The sequence below is a fragment of the Hyaena hyaena genome, unplaced genomic scaffold (assembly GCF_003009895.1).
Source record: "Hyaena hyaena isolate Hyena2069 unplaced genomic scaffold, ASM300989v1 scaffold_26, whole genome shotgun sequence".
In the NCBI taxonomy this organism is placed as follows: domain Eukaryota; kingdom Metazoa; phylum Chordata; class Mammalia; order Carnivora; family Hyaenidae; genus Hyaena; species Hyaena hyaena.
The window spans coordinates 2,131,452-2,142,929 of NW_024080658.1; the positions used below are offsets into that span (position 1 = coordinate 2,131,452).

The 11,478-nt window shown below is 45.5% G+C and overlaps 1 protein-coding gene across 1 annotated transcript; it reads right to left on the minus strand.

The window, feature by feature from the left end:
- Positions 1-674: 674 nt before the first annotated feature.
- Positions 675-10,068, minus strand: CCN3 (cellular communication network factor 3). The gene is made up of 5 exons (XM_039227235.1): positions 9,923-10,068; positions 9,569-9,794; positions 8,237-8,488; positions 6,757-6,971; positions 675-2,119 (listed from the first exon to the last, which is right to left on the minus strand). The coding sequence occupies exons 1-5, from the start codon at positions 9,992-9,994 to the stop codon at positions 1,823-1,825; spliced, it is 1,062 nt and encodes a 353-aa protein (XP_039083166.1). The 5' UTR covers positions 9,995-10,068; the 3' UTR covers positions 675-1,822.
- Positions 10,069-11,478: the final 1,410 nt, after the last annotated feature.

Sequence of the window (11,478 nt, forward strand, 5' to 3'; positions counted from 1 at the left end):
TTTAATACATAGATGTGTCTAGCAGGTTGTCCAGAAAAAAATATCAGGGCTTAAGACGTGGGCTTGAGTAAACAGTGTGGAGAATATCTGAGGCCTTGGCAATAGAGATCACCTAACTCAGCAAGAACTGTCTTTTGTTTCCCTTCTGATAAGAAATTGCAAGCTCATTTAAACAGAGCTGAATTGTTTTCAATAGATGCTGTACTTGGTGTCTGATTGAATTTGTTAATTTTAGTTATACTTATATTTTCCTTTTAATATTGAAATATAATTAAGATATAGTGTTATATTAGTTTCAGATGTGTAACATAAGAAGCCAACAATTCTATCCATTACTCAGTGTTCATCATGAGAAATGTACTTTTACTCCCCTCTATCTATTTCACCCACACCCTGACTCCCGTCCTTCTGACAACCACCGCTGTGTTCTCTGTATTTAAGAGTCTGGTTTCTTTTGTTTGTCTCTTTTTTTCTTTGTTTGGTTTCTTAAATTCCACATGTGAGTGAAACCATATGACATTGGTCTTTGTCTGACTTATTTCACTTAGTATTATACTCTCTAGGTCCATCCATTATTTATATTTTCAACGAACAACTCATAAGCATATAAGTGATAGCAGAGTCACACATTGATAAAATTGTGTTTATTTAGTGATGTCTGACAAATAGAGAAAGTAAAAAGAATATTTTAAAAATGTATAATTTATATATAAATACTTTAAAAGAGAAAAGCTGAACACACATGGTGACATTAAAAGAATGTATACATTTAAGTTTGCAGCCTATCTTATAGCTTGACAAATTAGATACACATATGTATACTCATATATCCTGTTTCGTGAGTTTGCATAATTAGGGTCCAAGGATAAGTTTTAGGCATGTCTACAATAATTCCAAGCTCCCATAAAATTTACAGTATTTTACCACCACAGTCATGTTGATTTTGTTCTTCTTTTTCAAAATCTACTTCCAGCACATTTGAAAGTCATCAAAGGGCCCCAGTCTACTCAACAGTAGGGTGAGAAAATCTCTGTTGATATGTTCTGCTTCTTCTGAAGGAGAAAGTGGTGAGCCCCAGACCTCCAGCATACAGAAATGGAAGGGCTGAGCTGCCTGGTCCTTTCTGCATTAGGGGGAGTTTTCTGTTTAGCTTCTTTCTTTGGAAAGGAGTCAACTCGTCTGAAATGGAGCAAGTTTATCACACCAGTCCACTTAACTAACAAACATTCCATTCCTGTAGATAGAGCTTGCTTCCTAGGGTGCAACGAAACAGAAGACTAATAGTCTCTGGATTTCAAATTGAATAGCTACACATTTCCTTGGATCCTGAACTTGGAAGTTCAGAGTTGAGCTACTCAAAAGGAGAGCGCCACAGTGGCCTGTCAAGTCAAAGATATATGCCAAGATATTTGTATGACAGCATGTTCAGTATGATATTGAACTTCACTGTGACATTCATGACAGTGACATTTTCTTGATATTGCACTAGTGTATAACAAAGTAAGATGAGTGTAATGTGATCATCTATATGGTAAAAATACATATCTGATTTCTTAAATTTATAGAAATTTTCATTTGTAGTCAATACCACAGAAAAGTAAGTCATCCCTAAGTACTATCCTGAGCTTAACTTGATTTCAAGTTTACAGTTAATCAGATCTTTCATTAAAAAAAAAAGACAGATATAACTGACCTCATATGACCATAGGCAATACATAGGACTCAGGGGTAAAGTAATAATTCTTCCTAATTTTTCTTATATTCGTTTGATGGTGGGTAGCTACAGTTTGTCTCTGTAGGTACGCTCCTCAAGGAACACATCTTACATTTCCCCTCTGCTGGTGTTTGGCTTTAACTCTTGGAGGAAGGCCTCATGGTTCTGAGGACAGTTGCTGTGACACGTACAGGTTCCGATGGTCATCACTGGTTTCTTGATGATTTGCCCTGGGGAGCACTGGAACTCTACCTGGATGGTTTTGGTGTTATGGGGGGTGCAGCACCGGCCATCACTGCAAACCCCACAGTATCTGGGCTTGTAGGTGTGCAGGCTGGTGCAGTTCTTGAACTGTAGGTGAATGGCTTTGAGTGACTTCATGGTACGGAGACACTTCTTTCCTTTCTAAGAAAAAAGAAAAGGAGTGATTCATGGAATGGCTACCATTCCTCCAAGGGACCATTTAAAAAAAATAGTTTATTGTCAAGTTGGTTTCCATATAACACCCAGTGCTCATCCCAACAAGTGTCCTCTTACATGCCCATCACTCCCCTTTCCCTCTCCCCCACCCCCATCAGCCCTCAGTTTGTTCTCAGCATTCAAGAGTCTCTCATGGTTTGCCTCCCTCCCTCTCCCCAACTATTTTTCCCCTTCTTCTCCCCCACGGTCCTCCGTTAAGTTCCTCCTAATCCTCCTATACATGCAAACACATGGTATCTGTCTTTCTCTGCCTGACTTATTTCGCTCAGCACAACACCCTCAAGTTCCATCCACGTTGCTACACATGGCCAGGTTTCATTCTTTCTCATTGCCATGTAGCATTCCATTGTATAGATAATTCCATTGTATAGATAAACCACATCTTCTTGATCCATTCATCAGCTGATGGATACTTAGGCTCTTTCCATGTTTTGGCTATTGTTGAAAGTGCTGCTATGAACACTGGGGTACATGTGCCCCTATGCATTAGCACTCCTGTCTCCCTTGGGTAAATTCCTAGCAGTGCTATTGCTAGGTCCTCGGGGAGTCCTACAGTTAATTTGTTTAATGTTTTATTTATTTTTGAGAGAGAGAGATAGAGACAGCATGAGCCAGGGGAGGGTCAGAGAGAAAGGGAGACAGAATCAGAAGCAGGCTCCAGGCTCTGAGCTGTCAGCACAGAGTCTGACGTGGGGCTCAAACCCACGAGCCATGAGATCATGACCTGAGCTGAAGTTGGACGCCCAACTGGCTGAGCCACCCAGGCACCCCTACGGTTAATTTTTTTGAGGAATCTCCACACTGTTTTCCAGAGGGGCTGCACCAGTTTACATTCCCACCAACAGTGTAGGAGGGTGCCTGGTTCTCCACATCCTCGCCAGCATCTAGAGTCTCCTGAGTTGTTCATTTTAGCCACTCTGACCAGCGTGAGGTGGTATCTCAGTGTGGTTTTAATTTGTATTTCCCTGATGATAAGTGATTTTGAGCATCGTTTTATGTGTCTGTTGGCCATCTGGATGTCCTCTTTGGAGAAGTGTCTGTTCATGTCTTGTGCCCATTTCTTCACTGGATTATTTGTTTTTCGGGTGTGGAGTTTGGTGAGTTCCTTAGAGAGTTTTGGATACTAGCCCTTTATCTGATATGTCATTTGCAACTATCTTTTCTCCAAGGAACTATTTTAAGGATATGGATATGGATTAAACTGCTAGGTGCCTACCCAATATCCATTGTGCTTTCTTCTTGGCTGGCATACATTAGTTTTGTTTGGGCAGTTTGGTCAGCTGAAAGTATCTGCTTCCCCAGAATATCTGGGAGCTCCAAATGGCTTGGTGCTAAAGTTCTGGCCAATGATACATAAACCAAGGGATTCTGGGAAACCCTTTGCCCTTCAGACAGGTGTAGTTCTTTATTGCTTCCTGGATTCATTTTCTTTTCTTTAATGTGAAAACCTGACCTAATCATACACAACCATCTTTTGACCTTGTGGCGATAAGCATGAGGGTAAAAGTGTATGTATGATAAAGAAAGCTATTTTTTCAAGGCACTGGAACAGCCTTTGACATTCTTTTAGCCAATGCATTCTTAGGTGTTATAAAGAGAAAAGGAATATACCTGGCAACATCACACACCTACTAATGTTTCAAATACTTTTCAGACATAACTCACTTAACCTTATTAACAACATTCACTCCTACAAGGATCTGTTATTCACATCAGGAACAATTACCCAAGATTCACAGATGAGTAACTGGAGTCTCACCAGGCTAACATCACCAGAAATATCTAGTTACTGGATGAATGTCTGACACAAGCCCAATCTTTCTAATATACTATAACCTCAGGAACATCTAAGACAATGGGATATTAAGGTTATTTTCCATGAAGGCAAGGTAGGTGGAGAATTTATTCAATGTCCCATTAGTAATGGTTGGTGAGGAACCCCCATGTTGATCATTCAGGACAACATTGACTCTATGTTTATTTCCCACTTAGATTTTTTTCACATAATTTGCCACAATTCATTTCTGCTTTTCACTTTCTTAGGCACAGTCCACAGCTATGGACTGCTGAGTCTTGGGATTCTCTTAAATCAGTGGCGCTCAAACTTTATTGTACATCAGCTTCTTCTAGAAAGTTTGCTAAAAGACAGATTGTTGGGCCTTACACCCATGGTTTCTAGTTCAATAGGTCTGATGTGAGCCCTAATAACTTACATTTCTAATGAGTTCTTAGATGCTGCTGCTAGTCTGTGGGACCATGCTTTGAGAAACAGTGGCTCACACTGAAACATCTCTTTGGTGTTAGGAAGTAATGATTATTATGCTAGTATTTCCCTAGACTCCAAATAAACTTTGGAGTCTTTATGAAATGTATGTATCTCAAATATAATACCTCCTAATACTAAACTGGGTGCAAGTTACATGAAAAAATATACATTTTGGCAAAAGAAACAAAGAAAAAGCAAAATTTTAGAGGCATGACATGGAAACGCCTTATTTAATAAGGAAGCAAGTGTGTCCTTGACTATAGTAAGGACCTCTTGGTTCTTATCTTTCCATATTTAATGTGTAGAGTATATTCTTGACAATGTCCACAAAAAAGGTTCAAGATCAGTAACATCTGAGTGTGTGCACATGTGTATGTGTGTGTGTGTGTGTGTGTGTGAGAGAGAGAGAGAGAGAGAGAGAGAGAGAGAAAGTGAGAGAGAGAGATAGACAGACAGACAGACAGAAGCAGAGAGACAGACCAGAGAGGGGAACAGAGACAGAAGGAGGGACAAAAGTGGCTTTGTGGGTGGATCTACATAACTGTGCAACAGGTATGTTAGAATTCCCTAAGTATATGGGGTGCCTGGGTGGCTCAGTGGTTAAGTGTCTGACTTTGGCTGAGGTTATGATCTCAGGGTTCATGAGTTCAAGCCCTGCATCATGCTCTGTGCTGACAGCTCAGATCCTGAATCCTGCTTCAGATTTTGTGTCTCCTTCTCTGCCTCTCCCCTGCTCATATACTCTCTCTCTGTCTCAAAAATAAATGAAAATATTAAAAATTTTGTAAATAAAAAAGAAAGAATAGAATTCCCCTAAGTGTGGGGACGTGCAGCTTCTAGCATATAATTTTAGAGATAAGATGCTTCTAGGAGTTCTTTCAAAATTGGTGGAAGAAGGGGCACCTGGGTGGCTTAGTCGGTTAAGCGTCCGACTTTCACTTAGGTCATGATCTCGAGGTTCGTGGGTTCGAGCCCCGCGTCGGGCTCTGTGCTGACTGCCAGCTCAGAGCCTGGAGCCTGTTTCAGAGTCTGTGACTCCCTCTCTCTCTAACCCTCCCCTGCCCACGCTGTCTCTCTCTCTCTCCTAGAAATAAATAAAACATTAAAAAAATTAAAAAGAAAAAACAAAATTGGTGGAAGAAGCATAAATTAGAATGGACCCCCAGGTCACATAGCTAAGTAGCTGTTTAACTAATATGACCACTAGAGACCCTCATTTGAGCAACAAGTAGAAATGAGGCCTAACGCTAAATAATGATGCCTAATGTTAACAGAGTAATCAATGCCCAGACACTTTGCAAATTCCTTCTACTTAATCTTCATGACAACTTTGAGGCAGGTACTATCAATGGCTCCATTATATGGGGGAAGGAATTGAGACTTAGAGGCTAAGAAAATGGGCCCAGATCCCACAGTTAGTTCACGAGGGAAGCCAGGATTTAGGCTGTCTGGTTCCAGGGTTGCACCTTTAAGCATTAGATGACATTGCTTCAGTGTGGAGCTATGTAAATCTTTCATTGCTAGAAACTTTTATTTTGGCATTAAGTTTGTACAAATTTCCATCTAATGGTTCAATATGGGTATTGCATTGATCTGATCTAGGGCTCTGGTAACATGGCCTGTGATGTCATCAGGAAACAATCAGAGCCTCTGATCCATATGCCTTATACTCGGTGTTAACATACTGAGTTGATATAATTCCAGCAAAAAAGGAAAGAAATGTGCTATTTTATTTGGCACATATCGCCTTATGCTGGCAAATAGACTATTCCTACTAGACTCTTTAAAATACTGAAAATAATTCCCAGACACCCATTCATTTATTTGTCACCAATTGTATATCAAGCACACAATATGCACAGGTAGGATATTGGGGACTGAGGGTTGAGTAAGGAAGACATGGTTTCTGGCCTGTGCTTCCTGTAGATCAAGCCTAAGGGGTTAAAAAAAACTGAAGTCAGAAACGACCTCTCAAATCAACTGTGTTCGGCAACTGAGCCACCTTTTTTTTTTCCAGGTATGCAATGAGATTTGCCAGATCATTCTCAACTGGGGCTCTGCCCTCTTTACCTGTGGACGGGTGGTAAGTTGCTTGGGATATTTCACTACATTAAAGAGAAAAAAAGCAAGGTAAACTCACTCATTTCAGGAACCTCTCTGCCTTTCCTCTGGGGTTCATCACGTCCAGCTAGAGCTGACCTCTGAGTCGACAAGTACCACAGTGTCACAGTGACTTTCTAGAGCCCAGATGCCCGTCAGGCAACGCGACCTCCTCTGGCTACCTCCAGGATCCTACCTTATCTGTTGGTTGCTTGTGTTCCTGTTCACAGGGCCGCACCATGCAGAGCCGAGTCTGCTTCACCATTTCACACTGTGGATTTCGGTTGGTGACCCGGGTGGAAAAGCCCATGCCACAGCTCTTGGAGCATGCGCTCCACTCCGTGGTCTGCTCAATGCAGTTGATGCTGGAGTCAGAGACTGCAACACCCAGAGTGGCTTCTGTCCTGTAGGCTGTGGGATGTACAAATCAAGGCGGCCGTATTGAGTAAACCATGGGGATTGCTGAGTGGTCCTTTCAACCACCATTGGAAAGAGGGTCTCATTCAATTTTGTACCTACTGAACTCAGGTGCTTTCAGGGGCCAGAACTGGATCTCTGTATTTATAAACCCTAAAGAGGTAGCACAATACCGGCACAGCGTAGGCCTTTAAGAAATCTTTGTGGCATGACTGTCGAATTTTCCTTAAGAAGCATGGGATAGTCTGTCTTAAAGAGGCCTAGTAGCCTCAAGAATGTAGAACAGCACAGCATCAATGACCATTCCATAAACTGTAGTGTTTTCAAAATGTGATTTTATACAGAAAAGGGATCACGATGAAATTTTAATTGGATGAGCAATTAGAACCTACCAACTCAAAATAGTGATGAAAGCAATACTTAGCCATAGACTGGTAAAACTAGTTGTTTGCATTATGGGATATAGACACTTGGACTTTGATTACAAAAAGTTCTGTCTCAACACTTAATATGTATGGCTTGGGGCTCTTGCTTCTACATGGCAGTTTTCCTCTCTGTAAGTCATGGCTGATCATTTCTGACCTCAGACAACTGGAAAGCTCCATGGACTGCCAGTATAAATAATCTGGCTGATTAATGGCTTCTAAAATAGTCTCTACTGGCTCTTGAATTTTTTTTTCAAAAAAAAAAAAAAGATTTCCCTTAAATGATAAAACAAAAAGCAAAGCAAAACAAAGATCCTTGACCCTATAGCACCCAGAAAGGTGACATATCTCTCGGATACCTGTTCAGGGAAAAGTAGCATTCGTTAGGGATGCTACTTGAGAGCACAAGGTAATACACAGAGTCCAGAAAAATATCACTTATATATATATAATATATATTATATATAATAAAAACATAATTTTATATATGCATATATAATATATATATATATTACCTTTGCGGTTATTGAGGGTCAAACGGGGTGTACTAAAATCCAAACAGTAGTCATCCAATAAGACAAAAGCAGTCCCCCTGCTCAAAAGAACCACTGAATGCAGCAGGTTCTCTTTAGGAGCACCAGTGTGCATACTTCAACAACTTGGCTAGGATTCCAGCACGTGATGTGTTTGATCTCAGTGGGCATGCTGGAATCCACAAGTGAATGGCCGGAAACTGAGGCCAGTTTCTCCTCGCAAATCCTGGAGAGGACCCATGCCTCCTGCCTGCATTTAACCTGGGCACCGATCGCCGTCAGGTATCTCTGAGCTTCTTACCTGGAAGGGCAAGGCCTCCCAATTCCCCCTTCTCGTTTGAGTCACAGATCCACTTTTCACAGCACTCCCCGGGCACTTCGACTTTCCTGGGAGCTGGGCAGTCAGGCTGGGGCAGGAGCAGGTCCTCCTCGCAGCGGGGCACGCAGCCAATCTGCCCATCTCTGCAGGTGCATTGGTATTTGCAGCTTGGCTGAAAGGTCTCTCCACTTCGGTAAATGACCCCATCAAACACGCAGTTGTCTCCTTCTACCGCTAGGGCATTGGGAGAGCAAGGCAGAGAGGGAAGGGCAGAGAGAAAACACAAAAACACCGTGTGGAGGGGAAGCTGTATAAGCTACACGCAAACCCCAGGTCCTTCTTTTCCTAGGTGAAGTGATCTGTTCCTTTATCTCTGGCAGAGAGATGTCCTCCCAGAGACCTCCCAGAGCAAGAAGAAACCTCCAAGACCATCCCATCTGGCCACTTAGTCTGCAGATGAGGAAAGAGGAGCAAAACTAAGAAGTGACACTCCCAAGGGTCCACAGCCACGGTTCCCAATCATAAAGCCATTTGGCTAGAACCTCCTTGGGTTCTCCTACTCCGGCGGCTTCAAATTAAAGAGAAAAAACTGGCACTTCGTATTCTCCAAACAGGTTAACAGGCCAAATCGGGAAGGGTGCTAGGATCCCTTGGCACTCACCACGATAACTCATCACTAGCTTAGAGAAGAAAGTAAAAGCCTACCTATTCTAAGCCCTCTTATAGGGGTGGAGGGGATGCAAGGCAGGCTCGGACTAAATGGTGCACCACGTGGAAAAACGATCCCCCAACGATTACGTCTCACCAGCCTGGGCTGGTGCGTTGCCTGCATTTTATTTTATTCACAGCCCAGACTGGGGTTACATAGTGGTCCCAGGAGACCAGGGGCTGTTTGAGCTCAAATAGGACGATCACAGGTGTGAAAACAAACCTGCTGGAGAACTGTGAGCATGTGAGTAAGCCCAAGATTCCGTCACCCTCAAGCATCCCCTTGGAAATGTCCAAAGGAAATGATTTCACTGGTCCTAAACTCTGCTCTGCTGCCCGTCTATCTAGATTCCACTCCAGGGAGGCAAGCGATGAATGCTTCTCACCTTTGTGGGCAGGGCTCCTCTCCGGCTTCTGGCGCTCCCCAAAGCCGCAAGCACCCCCACCCCGCCCCGCCCCAACCATACCTGGCGCACAGTCAGCGCTCCACAAACATCACCTACTGCACCATCACCATTATTATTCTTTGCATGTCACCCTCTGGGAAGAGGAGGAGAGGAAAGGGGCAGCTTGCGGGAGCAGAGGGCAGGAGGCGGGCCAGATTACCCATGCAGATGCCGGTGGCCGCGCTGGGGTCCGCTCTGCGGTCGCAGGAGAGGCCGCGGCTCTCCTCGCAGGGCTGCAGCAGCGAGCAGCTCTCGCCGCGCTGGCGGGCGCACACCAGGCAGCAGGAGCAGTCGTCCAGCACGGCCCTCACCCCGGGGGCGCAGGTTGGCGGCGTCTTGGGACAGAGCACCGGACACTGGGCGGGACAGCGCTGGGTCGCAGCGACCTGGTGCGGGCGGGACGAAGAGAAAGCTCTCAGCAGGGAAGACCCGAAGGCAGAGCCACCCGGGCGCCGGGCAGTGGCCACCCAGCCGGGCGAAGTAGCCAGACGCACCTTAGGGGTGCGCCACTCACCTGTCCCAGGACGTGGAGCAGCAGAAAGGCCAGGCAAAGGCACCGCTTCGACAGACTCTGCACACTCTGCATGATCAGGCTTTTCCCTCCCGCCTTGACGAAACGACACTCGGCGCCCCAGATCGGCCCGGCTGGCCCCGCTTGCAGGTCCGGCGCCCGCCTCTGTTCCCCGGCGGCACCGCGCAGGTTTTATAGCGCGCTCCCAGGACGCGCTCAAGCCGGTTGGCTGCGGGGCAGGCGGGAGGAGGAGGGGGGATCTGCGGGGTGGGGAATGGAACGAACCCCGGGGTTGCCATGGCAATTGGCCGTGCGTGCAGCTCTCCTTAGGGCGCGGCCCCGGGGCCTGCGTGTGCCTGTGTGTGGCGACTGGCTTTTCCCGAAGCGCCGGGAGGGGCAGGGTGGAGTCTCGGGGCCGGGACCCAGGGCTCGCTCGAGCGCGTGGGAAGGAAACGCCCGTTTCCTCCTGGAAGCCGCTTTGCCTTCCCCCAGGACCGAGACACCGGCACTCCCCACCACGCTGCGCGCTGGCCGTTCCAGGCAAACGGGGGGCTCTCCTCCAGGGGTGCCTGCGGTTCGGGGCCATGGGGGGGGGGTTGGCGAGAGGCCCAGGGGGTTAGTCATAAGGGAAGCACATGCAAGTTTGTCACCGTTTAGGGCACTCTCTGAATGTGTTCAGAGAGGGGGAGGAGAGGAGAGGAGGGAGGGAAGCAGAAAGGGAGAAGAAAGAAAGTGGAGGGAAAAAGCGAGAAAAGAAAAAGCAAAGCAGAGCATGGCAGCAGCGCAGCGTTCGGTTTCTGGATACTTCTGGCCAAATGGCAAAGTTCCTTTGATTCTAAGCATTCCAAATGCTCCCCCCACCCCATTCCTAAACCCCCGATTTCCGCAGGCTTGGAAGAAATACAATTAAAACATAAGAACATAAAAATATAAGAGGTAAATACAAACTTTTTTCCTTTTGGAAGAAAGCCTTGAAACACCTGTTGTATCACTGCCTGAGATATATCAACACATGCCAAAATCCAAGAGCCACTGAGAGTTGGAGAGGCAGGTTCAGCTCAGCCGCTGTTCGAACCTCAGTGAGTTAGGTAAGGAGTGAGGCCGGTCGGTGCTTTACTTGGCTGACCCCTGCAGCAAAGCGGGGCTCTCCCTTACCACTCTCCCTCCGCCACCTTTAAAGAAGGGCTGCGGTGCCATTTTCATTATTGGTCATCCCTCCTGAGATTCAGAGCGGTTTTTACGGCTCCGAAGGTGATATTGCTCGATGGACCAGAGGAAAACTTCTCCCCCGCACTTCAACTTGGCTGCTGCCTCTGGGATAATGATGCCCAGCTCCTTTGAGGATAGCCACATTGGAAAGACACTTTATAAGAAAGATTATACAGTCTCGTGATGTAACTCTAGACTTTAAAAAGAAACAAATTTCCTCTACTTCATCCATCTCCAGCATGAAGGAAATCAAAGGCAGCTCGTATTAGGGACCAGGGCTGCCCTGTAAGGCCCGTGCCCCATGGTGATGTCATCGCAAGCCCCTTCAGGATAGTTCTTAGAGCGGCTGG